This window comes from Esox lucius, chromosome 20 (genome assembly GCF_011004845.1).
Source record: "Esox lucius isolate fEsoLuc1 chromosome 20, fEsoLuc1.pri, whole genome shotgun sequence".
NCBI classification, from domain to species: domain Eukaryota; kingdom Metazoa; phylum Chordata; class Actinopteri; order Esociformes; family Esocidae; genus Esox; species Esox lucius.
Window position 1 is genome coordinate 18,249,125 of NC_047588.1, and position 19,225 is coordinate 18,268,349.

General features: G+C 39.6%; 1 protein-coding gene across 1 annotated transcript; it reads left to right on the forward strand.

The window, feature by feature from the left end:
* The first annotated feature begins 770 nt into the window (after positions 1–770).
* Positions 771–14,738, forward strand: steap4 (STEAP family member 4). The gene is made up of 10 exons (XM_010896988.4): positions 771–1,311; positions 1,409–1,516; positions 1,634–1,704; positions 4,014–4,101; positions 5,928–6,206; positions 6,290–6,384; positions 6,473–6,583; positions 6,695–6,737; positions 8,544–8,708; positions 13,325–14,738. The coding sequence occupies exons 1-10, from the start codon at positions 1,090–1,092 to the stop codon at positions 13,586–13,588; spliced, it is 1,446 nt and encodes a 481-aa protein (XP_010895290.2). The 5' UTR covers positions 771–1,089; the 3' UTR covers positions 13,589–14,738.
* Positions 14,739–19,225: the final 4,487 nt, after the last annotated feature.

Here is a 19,225-nt window from a genome sequence, read left to right on the forward strand (position 1 = left end):
ATATTTTTTTCCCCTCACTGTATGGGTGGTTAGTCTTATACAGCAAGGTCATCCGCTCTAAGTATTTGGAAGACACTGGTCATTGTAATATGATACATTCCTTCTGGTATTTAACAGTCAGTACTTTGTAGAGTTACATGTTTTCAGTTACTCAAAATGACAGGGAGTGGCATGTTGTTCCATCTGTGAACAGAACCCTATGAGGTAAGGCAGCCTATAAAGAAGCTATTATGACAAGTGCATTTGCTGTTGCGTTAATGTCATGAATTGTGAAAGGAACGTTGGTTACATGCCATGTAGTACACTCTTGTGAAATACAGGCTGTTTTGATATTTCTGTTTCTAATATTGTCATGTTGACTAATAGAAATCAGACTTTGTGTGTTGGTGTGTTTCTAACACAGATTAGTAAAAGTATGATTTTTTAAGGAAATCTACATTTAAATTGCTAAGTAAAAGTGTGCATGTGTGTGTATTTGTGCATATTTTCCTAAGTCCCAAAATACCAGCGTCCGGGTGTCTTTTCAGGTCTGGTTTTCCACTATTACACAACCTACTAGATTCCCAGAAACCCCTGGCCTTGTCTCAGCGATGATAGAGCGGAGTGACTGCCAAAGGAATTTCCTATCCTAAAACACATGCCACACACACTCGCACACACTCGCACACACTTGCACACACACACACACACACAAAAGCAGAAGCATAACAACCCCCCTTTTCCCAGAGTTTCCCAGTTTGAAAGAAAAGCTAAGTTCAATGAACACTCCTCCCCACAGGAGGGTGCATGCCCAAATACAAATACAGTCTGACAGCAGGTTCTCAGTTCATTTAGGAGAACGAGAAGTAGCTGGAACTTTTAAAGCTCTTAAGACAGTTTTTTGGGGATGTAATACAGAAGACATTTCATTTCTTGACTTTAAAAGATAAAGTGAGAGAGGTAGTCATCTTGGGATCTTTATGTGGATGGACTTCTTCTTTAAAAGCAACTTCAGGAATCTATTTCAACTCCAGAGAGTTGAACTGTTGACTCTGTACAACAAGACAAGAGGATATCTTTGCCGGTCTCTGTTGAGGTGTGACGGCTGGCATGATGGACGAGGAGAGGAGTAACGAGAAGTGTGAGAGTGTGACACTGTCCCTGATGAGCGAGGCTGTTTCTGCTCCCACTGAGTGTGAGAAGAGGGTGTGTGTGTTTGGGACAGGGGACATGGGGCGCTCACTGGGTCTCCGTCTGCTCCAGGCGGGATACAGTGTGATGTTTGGCAGCCGGCGACCCCAAAGCTGCAACTTCCTGCCCAATGGAGCTCAGGTACAACACTGGGGGGAGGTATAGTGGTTCATACTGTACATAGAGTACATCATACCAAACAGGATTTGTGAAAGATATATCGGTGATGTATGTCCAGGTCTTGAGCCATGCTGAAGCTGCTCAGGCAGCTCATCTGATATTCATCGCTGTCCAGAGAGAACACTACGATTTCCTAGTACCACTGGCCTATCATCTTAAGGGGAAGGTAGCATACAAGTTTTGTTTTATTCTGTTAATAATTATTGTTTTTTTTATCTGAATGTTTCTCATTTAGCCAATATAACATTTAAAGCATTATATTTGATGCCATGTTGAATTTCAGGTGTTGGTTGACCTCAGTAACAACTTGAAGAAGAATCAGTATCCAGAGGCCAATGCAGAGTACCTGCAAAGGTAAAAGCTACTGTAGCATAGTGATGGTTGAAGCTCTATGTTAAATTCTAATCTCCTTACCACCACATCCAAGCAAACTTGTATGATAACACTGTTAATGGAAATGCAAAAATCTATGTGACTGAAATTAAACAACATATTCGTCCCAATGCAGTCTTTTAAATTTGATTTTAAAATCTTGGGTTCATGTCGGTAGCAATTTATTATGTTAAAAAAAAACATTTCAAAATAGTTTCTTAATAGTTTCATTAACTGATTATTAATTGCATATATGTAAATGTTAGTAACATAGTTATTTACTTGTTTATAAATAACATTATAAGTATCTAATAGTGATTAATTATATAATCATGAGAATTTGAATACAGATCCTAATAAACAATTTACTAAAAGAGCGGGCATTTCATACTTCATTAATACTGTAAAAAACTTTCAATGCTCAGTATATTTTGTCACAGAAAGTTGGACATCCCATTGGTAGATATTGCAGCCATACCTGATGCTCCTCATGATCTCAAAAATGGCCCCACGAACATAAAGACCATGTTTAAGAAAATATAATAAACAGGTAATCGCAAAATAGTCACATTGTTGCAATAGTGTGATGTGACACACATTAGGGTCTAACATTAATATTACTTGGCAGTGAGTTTTTCACCAAAACCTAAATGTAGATTGCAGTCACACAAAGATGCAGTGTAATATTGGTCAACCCAAATGAAAGCCTTGCATAATTTGATTGAGTTATGGGTCCATACATGTTAGAAGTTTAAATGTATGTTTCCACCTTTGTAATAGTACACTTTCAGCAAAAAGGTTACAAATTTAAAATGTCTACCTCAACCACAGATCAGTACCAAATGAAGAAGATAAACCAGATAAAAAACGAAGTCAATCCCTCACAATACAGCTGCTCAACTTTGTCAGCAAGGTGTTGGAATACTGGATGTGACATAGCGACAATCTCTAGGGATTGGTCATAGGTTGGGGCAAATTTGCTCAGCCCTGACCAGATTGGGCGGGTCACCTATGAGGGTTTTCTCTTGGTGAAATCAGGGTGAAGTAAAAAACATGTCAAACATGTCAACATTTTGATCCCAAAATGCCCAATAAACTAACATTGGTAGTACCTTACAGGAAAAATTTCATGTAAAGCAGGTATTGATGTAATGTGTTCTAGTTTTGAACCCATACATTATTAATATTTATACATTGAGATTGCAGAATATAACTTACTGTGTCTGATAAGCTTAACTGTTGTACACAAGAAAAACCAAAAGGATGAGCTTGTTTTACTCCAACACTTGCAAACAATATGTAAACAAACGCATGGAACACACTGTAATTTAGATCACTCATTGCAGCCGCTGTAAAATATGCCCAGCCCCATTCCTCAACTTTTAACAAAAAACAGGGAAAACACTTTATTATTATTTAAATGACTGATTTATACTTTAAGAGAGTAGCCATTAGCCTTTAAAAAGAAGCACATGGGTAGTAGGTATTGGCCTTTAAAAAGAAGCACATGGGTAGTAGGTATTGGCCTTTAAAAAGAAGCACATGGGTAGTAGGTATTGGCCTCTAAAAAGAAGCACATGGGTAGTAGGTATTGGCCTTTAAAAAGAAGCACATGGGTAGTAGGTATTGGCCTTTAAAAAGAAGCACATGGGTAGTAGGTATTGGCCTTTTAAAAAGAAGCACATGGGTAGTGGGTATTGGCCTTTAAAAAGAAACACATGGGTAGTAGGTATTGGCCTTTAAACAGAAACACATGGGTAGTAGGTATTGGCCTTTAAAAAGAAGCACATGGGTAGTAGGTATTGGCCTTTAAAAAGAAGCACATGGGTAGTAGGTATTGGCCTTTAAAAAGAAGCACATGGGTAGTAGGTATTGGCCTTTAAACAGAAACACATGGGTAGTAGGTATTGGCCTTTAAACAGAAACACATGGGTAGTAGGTATTGGCCTTTAAACAGAAACACATGGGTAGTAGGTATTGACCTTTAAACAGAAACACATGGGTAGTAGGTATTGGCCTTTAAAAAGAAGCACATGGGTAGTAGGTATTGGCTTTTAAAAAGAAGCACATGGGTAGTAGGTATTGGCCTTTTAAAAAGAAGCACATGGGTAGTAGGTATTGGCCTTTAAACAGAAACACATGGGTAGTAGGTATTCCAGTGAGTGCTCCTTTTATCTACCTTCATCAAATGCCTCCTTGTTGTTGCATGTTTGCTTGTTGATAGAAATATGCTGTACGTATGTGTTTCATTGTGTGTCTATTGATCCATGTGGTTATATGTAACCAAACAGTCTGGTCCCTGAAGCTGAGGTGGTCAAAGGCTTCAACACATTGTCTGCGTGGGCACTGCAGAATGGACCTTCAGATGCCAACAGACAGGTACAGGAGACACCTCTATGAAAATAAATGGTTACTATATTAAATAATGTGTAAACACATACATACATTTGCAAAATTCAGGATACAATTATGAGTACAGTTGTTTTGAGTGTACATTTGCTCCTCTGAAGTACTGTTTCATTGTGGAAACTAGAAACATTAGGGGGTGAAGCACACATTGTCTGTGAGCAAAGTGAAGGGGTCACCCTCCCGGATATCCATGCTGGGATGTTATTGCATTATGTTTTCATTTAATGTTTTTATTCCTGTTTTACCTGTTCTCAGATCTCCCCTTATCTTCATACCTTTTCTAAATGACTGGTGTCACGCCCTCCGCATCCACCTCCTCTGAGTCCGGGCCAGGCTTTCTCTCTCTCCTGTCTGTCTGTGTATGTGGGGCTTTCCCCCACTGCCCCTCAAGTCTCCACACCTGCTATTCATTCCCTCATCAGCCTGCCTATATATACCCAGGTTACCTATTAGGTAGTAACGTTCCCTGCCACGCAAAACCATAGTTTGAGCACCCAGTTACCAAGACCCACCTTACCCAGCCTCCAAACACCTCCACCTCCCCACCTGTCAGCCACCTGCTCTTCCTACCCCCTATCCTGTCTGCCTCGCCTTACCTACCTACCCACCTACCTACCTCCCTGCCCAGCCCCAACCCTTCCGGCCTGGCCTCGGTACTTCCATCCCAGCCACCATTAAAACACCCTTTTTGTTTCTATGATTGTGTCTGGTGTCGTGCGCTTGGGCCCACTCGCGGCTCCCCCGTAACCACTGGATCATATTGTCAGATAAAATATTTTGTGACTATAAACACAGAATAAGTCCCAGTTACAGAAAGGATGGGCTTTTTCATATTTTACTTTTGTGTGTGGTCATGTTATTGCTTAATGACTTGCCAGAGTCATCCAGCTGCCTAGGAACCAAGCAGAGCTATTGCCACTCTGATCATATTGGCACAGTGTTTGTTTTCTCTCTTTAATGTCTATATGTTGGTAAATGTATTGTGTAGCTTATAGTAAATGTAAATACAGTAGATGTATATTTGAAACGTTCTTGCACAGTGCGTCCACTCATCTGTTAACCCGAGGACAACACATCAGTGGTATAAATACTGCCCAGGAACCTGCTCTTGAAAGTGTCACAAAAACGAATCATTTGTATTTGTATTCATTTGTTTAAAGAGAAATAACACGTCAAATGCACTATCATAGACAGTGAAAGCCAAAACCATTAAAAAGTGATGTCAATTTGTGCACATTCTGCACAGGCCATTTCAAAGCAGGCTCAAGTTATTGATTTGATTAAAAAAATATATAATTTTTTGAGAAGATGCTCTCATCAGTGTTGATGGCTGGGGGGGGTGGCTTAACAGATAACTCAATAATTTTGTAAACATGGCACACTTATTGAAGCAGCGTGAGTTGTAAAGAAAGCAAATTGGTAAAATGAACAGACAAATAGCAGACAACACTAACATATAAAATACTTGTATAGCCTGCCAGCTTTAACTTCAGTGTATTTCCATCCATAAACCATGAACTATGTTAGACAAAGTCACCTTGTTTTAAGGACCCAAAAGTTATTGGACAAAGTGTTTGTACGTTTTGTAAAATTTCCACAATACAAAACAGAGAAACAATATAATTATATTACCTTTTTATTATTATCGCTAAGATGCAAAATCAGAGCAAATAAAAATTCCAGATCAAATACCACTACGGACATTCAATAACTGAAAATTGAAACATATTTTAAAAGCCTACAAATTCTTAACTTCAATTCAAATTGACTCCTACCCTGGTTTAAATGTATGTCAGGTTTACATCTGCGGGGACAGAGCGGAGGCCAAGCAGGTGGTGTTGGCAGTAGCCACCAAGCTGGGATTCAGTGCCTTGGACCGGGGCTCTCTCTCAGCCTCCCGGGAGCTGGAGGATTTCCCCCTGCAGCTGTTCCCCCTGTGGAGGCTTCCCATGCGCATTGCTGTAGGCCTTACCGCCTTCTTCTTCTTCTACCTGCTGATCAGAGAGATCCTCTACGCATATATCACCCAGGGCAAAGACATCTCCTTCAGGATCATGGTCTCACTGGCCAACAGGGTACAGGCCTCGTGTGTGTGTGTGTTTGTGTGTGTGTGTGTTTCTTTTGCAGTGTTCATGTTTCGTTTTTATGTTCTATTCAGGTGTGTCCCATTGTTTCACTTATCATGCTGGCTCTCTGTTACCTTCCTGGAGTCTTGGCTTCCTTTTTACAGCTCTACAGAGGCACCAAGTACAGGTTAGACCTCTGCCTGGATGTGACGCAAGAATGTTTTATACTCCATATGTATTTTGTTTATATGTAATTGCTGGTCTGTTTATGACAGGCGTTTTCCTGATTGGCTGGACCGCTGGATGCTGTGCAGGAAACAACTAGGTCTTCTCGCACTAGGTTTTGCCTGTCTTCATGTTCTGTATACACTGATCATACCTATACGGTCAGTAGTGCATTCATGCACACATAAAGAACACATTCAGTACACGCTCACTCTCAGTGAAATATATATTCCATGTGTTTTTAATTACTGAAGTATTGATTTGGTTCTCAGGTACTATGTGAGATTCTGGGCCACTGAACGGACTGTAACTCAGGTAAGAAAACAACTGGTTTCCTGATCAATTTTATGAACACTTTTAACACTATTACAGCATATGTAGTTGACCTTGGCTAGTATTAGTATTTAGCCCTGCAATTGAGTTTGTAAAAAAACATATGAAAAGTTATATCAAATAGACATTACTCTAGAGTCCCATGGCAGATTTACAAAATCTCCTGACAGTTGGCAGGAGAACGTTACAGCTATGATATTTAGACAATTGCCATTTTCTTAAGTATGAAAATTAAGAGTCAAATCTACTGACAGGCAATGGAGTCTGTTCTGGCCTCAAAGTAAATGGCTCCAATTCATTTTGTGTGAATGTTTTAAATCAGAGAAGATTGAACAAATTGGCACTCATCTAAATATGTGATATGAGCATATCTTGCACACCGGTGCTAAATATTGATTAATCAAAATACAACTTTTATGTTCTGATGCACAGACAAGATGCTCTAGGACAATCATTTATTCCAATACCATAGCCCTATGTTCAAAATCAGAAGATATACAGTACATATGCAAACATATAAATATAAAAAATACATTTAGTAGCTGTTATAGCCTATATAATATGTTTCATGTCTTCAATCTATTCGAAGGATACCTCAAACTTCCCATAGTAACTTTCCATTTGGCCAAAACAATGAAAATAAAAGAGGACAAAAGACCGAAACGGCCACAGATTAATTATTGCACTCCAAATCATCATTATGCTTTGACATAATGATTGCCACCATTCTTGAGAATCTTAGTTTACTTGGTAATTTATCCCATCTGTGATAAGTTGCAGATGCCAACAGGGTATAAATTAACAGACAACAGGGTTCAAACAAAAGCATTCTGCTCCCTGTACTACTGTCAATGTGGTGACAAAGATAGAACTATCTGAGGATGTCAGAAACAAAAAAATCTGAATGTGCATGTTTTATTCACTTAAAACACACACATTCTCATGTCCATCTCCCAGCACCTTGGAAAACAGTTTGTGCAGTTTTATCACAATGATTGTTGACCATGGAACTGGTCATTAGGATATACCTGCAAGAAGACACTCAGATGTCGTCAAAAGTTGGTTGACAAAGCACCACTGCTGAAGATGTACAACCTGACCTCAAGAATGCTGGTACAATAGTTTCAGCCCACCCCATCTGCCATACACTTTATATAGTAGGAAGCCAGGTAGACTTGACTGTTGAATGACACGACAAAGCCTGAATGAAAATGCATATCAACAAGCCCCAATTATTTTTTTAATGCTAGGTAAACCTGTGACCAGGCAATGTTCAAATGCTACGTACCTACCCGAGCTCTTCATTCAACCACTTCTGGGCTCTTGGTTGTCCCACCCCTTCGGGGCAGTTCCCCATCCACACAATCAATACTCTTCTCTGCTCTGGCACCTCAGTGGTAGAACCATCGTCCCCTGGAGGCTAGGATAGCAGAGTCTCTACCTATCTTCAAAAATCACCTGAAAACTCACTTTCACAAAATACTTGAAATGGTTCTTCTGCCACCACCCATGTCTGTTGTCTTTTGGTAACTTTTTATAATTTATGTTTATTTGTAAAGGCTTCTTTCCAGAACTGACTTTTACCGATAACAAATTAATTGAGCAGAAAGCACTTACCGCTAAAATGTGTGGTTGTTTTGCTTAGTTCTTTTAAAATGTATGCACTTACTGTAAGTCACTGTGGATAAGAGTGACTGCTAATTGACTAAAATGTAAATGAGCACAGTATGGCAGGATTCTGACATTTTTAATGATAATTAACATTTGACTATGCTCTCTTGCACTTAGATCAGACAGAATGGGACCAATGAGTTTATCACCTCAAGGGCTTGGCATAGCGACTCCTACTTGTCGTTTGGAATTCTGGGATTTGGACTGTATGTCTTGTTAGGGATCACATCTCTTCCCTCAGTCAGTAATGCTCTCAGCTGGAGAGAGTTCAGCTTCGTGCAGGTAAGATGAAGAGAATCTGAACCTCTAAACTCTAAACCAGACATACTAATGGTAGTCACACATTTTCTAGAATATTTTATTCACAGATCTCTTTTAAAAAGGGATACATTAGTTCTGACATTATAAATATCAATACCATTTCTTGCATAATTTCCATTTCAAACCAGACCCCTTTTATGTATCTAAATTATTATTCCATTCTCCTATCCAGGGTTTTTTCTGAATCAAAAAGTGGCTTAGGTGTTCAATTATACTTCAATTATAGGAAGCAGTTAGAGAGGGTTACTGAAATTGATATATTATTATTTCACATTTAAAATGCTATCAAAAGGTTTTGTGAGTGAAATGTTTAAATTAAGAGACCGTTGCACCTTTTTCTTTCCTTTCCAAAAAAGTTGAAAAGGAAGGTTTTGAGTGAGGAACAAAAGGGTTAAAATTAGGAGACCACTGCAAATTGAACTGTTCCTCACTCAAAACTTTCATTTTCAACTTTTTTAGAAAGGAAACAAAATGTGCAGTGGTCTCTTAATTTTTTCCAGAGCTGTATAAACCCATTATCTAGCTACTTGTCTAATTATTCACAAAAACGCTGTTGGCAACATTACCATAGCTAAGTTTTAAACGTGTAGACAACGTAGCTAATAGACAAGGTAGAGTTTTCAGTCTGGGTCCGGGAGATTTCTAGCACTTGAAATATCTTTACTGTTTCACACTCAGTACAGAAACAATGATCTTACTACGGCCTAGTTCAGTAGCTACCAGACAATTCTGCCCAACTCGAACAAACTTGGAACAATGAGTTTGTTAAAACCGCTCCTTAGTACCATTATTAAAATGTACCATATTCCTTCAAAAATGAAATAATGGGTGGATTTCAACGTGTTTTTCTCATTTTCTTCTTGGGCGCCCATGGGTTTCTATAGCAGAAGAATCCCTGCTACCTATTCCAACCCACACTTCTGTGGCTGGAGAAAACCCAAAGGAACGCAATAGCTACCAGTGGCGTAACTATCGGGGGTGCAGGAGGTGTGGTTTCACTCAGGCCTGCAGTGGGTGGGGCCCGTGCTTGGCCTCTTTCATAAAAATATTTAGTATTTTTATTTTATATTGTTTCTTTCTAGGCGGTAATGACAGTCAGTTGTCAGTTGGTAAATAATCTACGGCAGGATCAGCTTTACAAGCGTATAAACCACTTCTTCATTTTTCATCTGGTGGGGTGGGCGCCTGTAAGGAAAACTTGCACCCCAGTTTGGCGTCACCATGCTTTGCCAGTGATAGATACACAAATCAACTGCTGTTAACTCTGACATCTCATGTCCAAAGATCAGCCCACATTTCCTAGAATGTCATATTTGCAGTATGTCCAAACATTCTACTTGTTGGGCCATACTGCAAGGGAGACCAGAGGGGTATACTACGAAGGGAGTTCAGCCTGCTCAGATTTAAAGTCAGGGTTGACAGATTCTGAATGCCTAAATTAGTGTAAAATGGTCCTACGACGGTGATTGAGATGTTTGTTTCTTGACTCTGTGTTAACTTAATTGGAATGTGTGCGTGTTTGCCTAGAAGACAATCGTTCGGCAACGCAACGTGCTCCATGTTCTTTCCCGGAAGAATGCACGTTTATAATGTCAGGACATGAGGAGTTTAAAACCATCCATTATTTAGCTCTGTCTCAATCAGTAATTAGCGTTATTAGCATTGTACACTTTCACGAATTGGAACTGTATGTACCACTATCGCAAAGCTGCATTGCAAGTGGAAAACTACTCTAAAACACCTCAAACTAATACAGGTGTTTGTTGTTTATCTCAAAGAATATGATAATGTAGTATTCCTTGAAATACATTTTTTATTTTCACAATATAATTCTCATTTCAAATAAACTTCTGCTGCTTACCTGTCACCTGTGGTTGAGAGATAGACCTAACAGATATGGCAACGAGTAAAACCTCTCCTGTCCCATGTCCCTTATATTGGGATGTGGGAGGCAGGCAGGGGAATGGCCTTACTGAAATCCCCCCCCCCCCCCTCCTCAAACTTGTTTCAAATTGTGACTACAATCAAATACTTTTTGTCGCATTAATGAGTTTAGCAGGCAAGGTAAGAATATGGTCTTATCCTAATTGGACTATAGTCGCAATAGGAGCAAATTATAAATAAAATGTATAAAATGAAACAAACATTTCAGAGCAATAAAGGCGGAATTCACCGGTGTAGGGTAGTGACGCCGGTCCGGGGTGCAAGCGGTTATAAAAGCTTGATGTATACAATTAAATGAATGCTTTTTGCTAAGAAGATCAGTGAAATATGTAGACTAATGCAAGGTGGGGGGGTCGGCAGGGGGATGTTTTCAACACAACACCCACATTTTTGTGGCCGAAGGGTCGGTGCTTGTTTCGGGGTAACATTGTGAAGATAACGTACGCGGAGCAGTTTAGGGATGCAGTGTAAATTACCAGATATCATACGTTACTCCTCAAGTTACCTGGATAAGCCAGTTACCTCGCTTCGTAGTACACCCCTCACGGGTTGAATGAAGTCAACCACTTAACTAAACACATGCCTCAGTGGGTTTGGAGGGGTACCATGTAGTCACACCAGAAATAAGGTTGCTTACCCCTGTTAAAATGACATAGCTGTCAAACCTTTGAGACCTAAATAAAACTGATACATTTAATGATTTCTATCAGTCAATTTTCACCAAGGTTTTTGATTAGTGGCAGATGGACTGTTTAATTACTTTCCTTTTTGAGTTTTTGCCTTTCTAGTGTTGTGGTCGAGCTAAGATGAGTTGGTTATCTGTTCTTACATCCCCATACACGTTTTAATTGCTTATTTACACAGCAATTCACAAACACAATATCCCTGTTATACATTTTCAGAAGATTGGTCTTTTTTATAATTAGGAATTTAGCCATACTCTGGAGGATAATTAAAATCCAACCTACAAGCATTGAATACATGGGTCCACTCAGTATTCTAGTGTGAATTAAAATAGACTTATGGGTTTGCTATATGAGTGATTTTTTTGTTTAGTCTGGTTGGAAGTTAAGCAAACAAAATAGATAGAAAATGTACACAAATTACATTGTAATGAATACACTCAAGGCAGTTATGGATTCACATGCAGAGCGTGGTTGTAGTTTATTTCAGCACCAACAAGGACAAAATAGAAGAAAACTTGGTTTGAGGGCAGTGGTCACACACAGGTATCCAAAAATACACGGGCAAAAGAACAGAAGGGCCAGGCAGGAAACGATGTCAAGGCAGAAGGAGGTCTTAAACAGAGTCCAGGCAACGGTACAGGAGGGCTAATCTGAAATCACATGGACTGACAACTGACCTAAGCAGGGTGCGCTAATGAGGAGCAGGTGTACAAACGGCAGGTGGAACTAATGAGGGAGAAAACTAACGAGGCTGCATATATAGAAAACAAAACCCAGATCCGGGAAATGAACGAAAAGTAGGGAAAACAAATAAACAAGCAAAAAGAAAAAGAAAAAGGAACCTTACACACATTATAAACCTACTGTACGTTACACACCTAACCAGTTTTATTTAATCTCCTCACCGTTATTCCTTTTCACCAACTGGACACTAATCTGATCAATACTTTGTTAATCAATCAGTTTCACATTGAGGCTGGAAACTGTGTTGTTGGTTGGAAGTGTTCTGCTGCAGCCCTACGGTTGTTGTTTCTGCTGGGGTTTATAGAGTTGATAACAGTATCTGTGTAATACTTCACTGTTTGACATTGGCATCAAACATTCGTCTGCATTTAATCAATTTCATCCGTGGATAACTGTCAAAGTAAAGTTCATTTGTGAGATCTTGTTAGGATAATGTTTGCAAAACACTCTCCACTCTATAACTATAAACCTGTCATGCCTTGATGAGAACACGACAGGTTCTGATTAAATGAAGAATTCATGGCAAACAAAAAAATCGATAATTGACGAACTATTAAGCAGCACTGTATCTTAAGAGCCCCAACCGTAATATAGTTCACTTATACGGTATATAGTTGGGTTTTAGTCCAGTTGATGTTTTCATGTGGGATGCCCAGCCTACATCCCAGCCAAATTGTTATTTGCAATGAAGCTCTACTCCTATCACTACAGGGAACAAACACACACACACTTATTCATAAATGTAACTAGGTCAGAAAAAGAACTGTCTTATCTAATTCATTTATTCCTCTTAATGTAGTGCAGTGTTTTCAATGTTTAGTAATAAATCAGATGTAATTTAGGAGGAATATATTAGAATCGGCCGAAAGAATACACCCACAAAATATGTACAGTATGTGTGTATCTGTGTGACTATGTCTGTACCTCTAGTAAGGTAGGTTTAGAGGTGCTTCTCTGCAAAGATCAATTGCTGCATGTGCTCATAGTTTAATTCAACAATTAAGGAGATTTATCAAGTAAACCTTTGTGTTGAGGTTTCCACTTGCATAGCTCCAATACCGAGAGTGTTCAGAGTCCCTTCTGGGGTAAACATGACCTTATCAAAAGGGCATCTTAAAGCTTGTCTACATGTTTAACAAGAGATGGGTCAAAGGTGTGTTTGTGTGTGGTTAATATGTTTTTGCTCTTCTTTTCCCCCACTAGTCCAAGCTGGGCCACCTGACTTTGTTGTTGTGTACGATTCACACCTACCTGTATGGCGGGAAAAGGTTCCTCAGTGCCTCCCTCTATAATTGGTACACTCCACCTGGCTACATGCTGTGTCTGGTGTTGCCCTCTGTGGTGTTACTGCTCAAGCTGCTTCTCGTCACCCCCTGTGTCGACCGCAACATCACCCGCATACGCCAGGGCTGGGAGAAGGGCGCGGACCAGAGAAACTCAAAAAACAACAAAACACTGGTTCTGTAGAGAACACACGTTTGTTTTTCTTTCCTTGTGCAGACCAGAAAGACAACACAACCCTAACCCTTAACCCAACACAACCCTGACCCTAACCCTAACCTACATAACTTGTCAGTCCAGCTAATGTGATATGTGTGGTTGGGAATTTTTATAGCCTGTCCGGTGTGCGGTATGACTAACCAAGCAAGCAAACACATTTTATATACCAGTCCTGGCGAAAGACAGGGAAAGCTTCCAATGTTAAGCTACAGCAGCTAAATAAAAAACAGTTAGCTAACTTGGCATTCCACGTAATTATAAAAGTCGTGGTATAGAATTTCCTTTTCAATAGCTTATCCTGCCTGTGGTATAAGTATAATGGAGATCTAACACAAACAACATATCTTTATAATATAGCCAACTTGTAGCTTTTGAGTTTTATATCTGCCTTTGTGTTCCTTCAATGAAAGGAAAAATGTGAGTTCACTCTAGAATTTTATCTCAATTTCTATGGACTGGCAACTACACAACAATTGGGAAGCATTGGAAAAAAGCATTGGGAAGACGCTGAATCTACAGGACGTGAACATGCCCAAATACTATTTGGGATGTATTACCTCTTAAATAACATATTTTCTCAATAGCATTTATATAATAATTACATTGGTTTAGCTTTTTTATGGTAGAAATCTTACAATTGGCTCCTTTAAAATAACCATAAACCTAACCCTTAATCTCTAAACCTAAAATTAACCCCAATTCTAACAGTCACCTCTAAGCTGGATATAGCCTTTTACTTGTGGTTACAAAACCTTGTGAGGTTGTCAGGTCTTACTATGTTTGTGAGTCCCCACATATATGTAAAATTGATTGAATGTATGTAAGTTTTCTGATCTAAAGAACATATATTTGTATTTTGTTTTTAATTACACTTTCAACATATACAGTTTTATTTGAACATACATATGTATGTTCTAATATTTGTTGTTGTTGTGATGAAACAAATTCTCAAGTTTGGCATATTAAAGTGCTATTGTACTCAACTAATTTTTAACTGTTTAAACCAGACATTATTTTTTTCCTGGAAGACACATTTTATTTGAATGAAGAAAGCATCTCTTATATTGTGTCAATAAAGGCATAATACATAATATTTAGCTTTATGTCATGAAACCTAGCAGCTTGTATGTCGATTCTTCCAAGAAGAACAGTCCGTGAGGCGAAAGTGACACACCATGATCTGTGACAGAATACATTTGTGTATTTTTTGTGTATAAATGCATACTGTTTAAAAAAAGAAACTTCTTTAGAGTCAGACAAAGACCTAGATAACAGCAGATGACAGCAGATGAAAATATACGAAAACATATATGAGAACATTTATACTGAACAAAGAAGACACTTGACATTTGAATTCAGTCTTGAGAGAACATTTGATACCTGCTGATTTTTCTGTTTATTTCCAATATTCTTTGTTAAGATAAGATTCTGCATAGCCTTATATAGAACATCAACCAATGGCTGGCCCTTCCAAATGAAATGCATAAAATACAATGATGTGTGTGAAGGTTAATGTTAGAGGCAGGAGTGATGGGCAAGAGTAATGACCTGAGCGACTTCGACAAGGGACAAATTGTTGTGGCCAGACTACTGGGTCAGAGCATCTCTGAAACAACAAGGCTTGGGGGGTGCTCCCAGTCAGCAGTGGTGAGTACCTACCGACATTGGCCTGAGAAGGGACAAATCACAAAATGGTGACAGGGTGTTGGGAGCCCAAGGCTCATTGATGCACAAGGGCAATGGAGTCCATCCTGTCTGGTCCAAACTGACAGGTCTGCTGTGGCACAAGTCACAGGGAATGTTATTGATGGCTACAGGAGGAATGAGTCAAAACACAAAGTGCATTGCACCCTGCTGTGTATGGGGCTGCGTAGCCTCCTGTCCACTGTATGAGCCATGCACACTGTTGAAAGCGCCTACAATGGCTATGCAATTGCATAACTGGACCTTGGAGCAGTGGCTGAAGGTCGTCTGGTCCGATGAGTTTACATGATGTGCTGTTTACTCCAGCTTAAGATCTATGAGGGAATTATGTGGTCAGTGGCACCATATAGGGGGGAAAAGTTAGGACAATTCCAAGGGCCCATGACTGACAGAGGCCCCAAAAAATAGGTAACAGCTGCACAGAGGGGGCCCAAAATTCCTGGCGACGCCCCTGTACGCAGTTGTTGGAAATCAGACTGTAAGTATGCAAATGCTGGAATAAGAGATGGGATAGCATCATCCAAATACTGTGTCATCAGCTAGAAAGTGTGTTACAACGACCTGGGCTCTGTCAGGTAATTCTGAAACCATAAGTAGATGTCCACAGCCAAGCACAACAAGGTCAATCTCTTCTTCCAAATGGAATGATCAACCTTATGAAATACCTTTGGCAGGTCAATAAACATTCAAAAAAATATTACACAGAACTAGTCATGGCCCGATCAGCATTCTGGGGCTGGATCTCTGTTTTATAGAAATCTGGGTAATATCCAGTTTATGGTGCTCGTCTGCTATTGAATAATGATGCAAAATGCCAGGCTTTTTGTGGTGTTCCTTTAAGTTTCAGTTTTGAAGAAACAGCCACATATTAGTTTCCTCTGAGGAGAAATTCAGTTGTGCTCATAAGTTTGCATACCCTGGAAGAAATGGTGACATTTTGGCATTGATTTTGAAAATGAACTGTCTTTTATTTAAGGATAGTGATCATATGAAGCCATTAATTGTTACAGTTGTTTGGCTCCTTTTGAAATCATAATGATAACAGAAATCACCCAAATGGCCCAGATTGTTGATGTGCTGTACGCTGCTTGCTGTTACCTACCTGGCTACCTGCCAAACTTTTTTGAATTGACTCTATATAATCTAATTGGTAAAAATCTACTTTAAGAGTTTACCAACGCAATCATTTTATCTGTTGACTTTTTACGCAAACTTTCTACACCCGGACATAATGCCTTATCACTGTAATTGTTGTAGCTACAACACAGAGGAGAACTATCGTCTTCAGGTAAAGATAGCAGAGTTAGAGGCACGGCTTCTGACGCAAATGTCAGGCAAGGATTATGTTAGTGTAGACCTGAAAAAAACTGCGTCTGTGTCACCAGTGTTATGGAAATTTTTAACTAAGGTACATTTGGGAAATGTCTGTCTTTCTATTGGCTGTTATGTAAATCTTTACTTTGATTGTGAAAAACATCTGTATAATATCAGAGGATTATTGGTACTTTTATCATGTTCTCGTGCCTAGACCAAGAAGGGTGCCAGACCTTTGTTTCATAGGAATGTGGTCCTTGGGGGGAAGTAAGGTCAGTTGGCCCCTTTAGGTAAACACGACAGTAAACATTATGGCAGGAAGGATAAGGTGGGGGGACAGCCCTCTCTTTAGGTAAAACCTATGTGACACAAGACAGATGGCCAGCAACTTACCACACCCCTTTTTCCACTATAAATACGAACTGTTCATGTATTAAGTTAGAGACTCCTCGGATGATTATGTTTGTAAGCGTTTGACGCTTCTCTCTATTTGCAAATAAATTGGACAATTGTGCAAGATAATTTTGTCTCTGTTCTTACTCCTTTAAGAGTGTCGATCGATGGAATTGCCATCACACCAGGAAGAAACAACAGTGTTGTTAGCCCCCTGGCACAGCTCCTGCAGCCGGGCAAGAACTTTCTCTTGGTCACTGGGAAGAAATGCCGTCAACCAGTTAAACCTAAGTCGTTGCTAAATCCAACTGAGGTTTTCCCCACTGGAGTCGGAGTCAAGGCCCGAGCCGTCTTCAGAGGGGAATGATCGGCAGGCATTTTCTACCAGGAAAAACTGAAAACATTAGTCAGCAGCGATTTCATTACCCGCAGTATTAGACTAAAGAATCAGCCAGCGATCGTACACTGTTTACCGGGGGGCAGAGCCAACCATGTAGCCGCAAATCTGGTACTGGTGCTAGCAAAGTCTAAAACTGGCAAGTAGAGAGATTACAGAGATATTGTTATTTACGTTGGCACCAATGACGTTAAGATGAAACAATCAGAGGTTACGAAACAGAACATAGCATCAGCGTGTAAACTAGCTAGAAAGATGTGTGGGCATCCAGTAAATGTCTCTGGCCCCTCCCAGTTAGGGGTAGTGACGAGCTCTACAGCAGACTTGCGCAACACAATCGCTGGCTGAAAACTGAGTTCTAGGAACATTGACAAGAGTCTCACTCCTATAGCCTCACCATGAAATATGGTGCACGTCAGGCCGCAGTCTGTTAGCCAGCCTGCTAGCATAGTGGAGTCTGTCAATAGCATAGCCAGAGTAGTTAGTACAGCTTCACCTATTGCCACTGTGATTCATTCCAGGCTGGGAAAAGTTAAACAAGGTAGAGCTAACAATAGCAACCTTATTAAGATAAAGCTTTCCTCCACCTCGGTCACAAATAAAAATGAGTGTATCACCTCGCATCTCAAAATGGGACGCCTAAATGTTAGATCCCCCCGTGCATCCCGAAAAGGAGGGGGTGTTGCTAATATTTCTGACAGTAAATATAAATTAACCCTTAAACACATCACTGGTTTTCATTCTTTTGAAGTTTTACTCATGAAAGTTAACCAGGCTGATAAATTGTTTTACATAGCTACTATTTACAGGCCCCCCCGGGCCATAAACAATGTTCCTCAATGAGTTTCCAGAATTAATGTCTAACCTTGTAGTCATGGCAGATAGTATTCTAATTTCTGGCAATTTCAATATCCATATGGAAAAGTCCAATGACCCTCTTCAAAAAGCCTTTGAAGCCATAATTGACTCAATGGGTTTTATCCAACATGTCTCAGGTCCAACGCACTGCCACAATCATACCTTAGATTTTGTCCTGTCATGAGAAATAGATATTGTAGATCTAATATTTTCCCCAAATAAATTCTGGATTATCACCGTCCTATTACATTTACTGTTAAAACAAGAAATCCACTTGCTCCGCAAACACTGAGTTTCCAAAGCCGTACTATAAATTCTCGGACTACGACAGAGTAAATAATTCCGCAAATGATCTACAGTGGATATACAAAGTCTACACACCCCAGTTAAAATGCCAGGTTCTTCTGATATGAAAGAATGAGACATAGATAAATCATGTCAGAACTTTTTCCACCTTTAATGTGACCTTTAATGGGAACAATTCAATTGAAAAACAATCTGAAATCTTTGAGGAGTCCTGTTGCTTCTTGATCTTAGTGCTGCTTTTGACACTATTGATCACGCCCTTCTCTTAGAGAGACTGGAAACCCATCTTTGGGCTACGTGGCCTGGTTTAAATCTTATTTATCTGAAAGTTATCAGTTCGTATGTGTGGATGGCATATCCTCTGACAAATCAAAGGTATGTTTTGGTGTTCCTCAAGGCTTGGTTCTGGGCCCATTATTGTTCTCACTATATATGTTGCCTCTGGGTGATGTAATCTGGAATCACAATGTAAATTTTCACTGTTATACTGATGACACACAGTTATATACTGTATTTCAATGAAGCTTGGAAAAGCCCCAAAATTAGCAACTTTGGAAGCATGCATTTCAGATATTAGGAAGTGGATGACAGAGAACTTCTTGCTTTTAAACTCAAGAAAAACAGAAATGCTT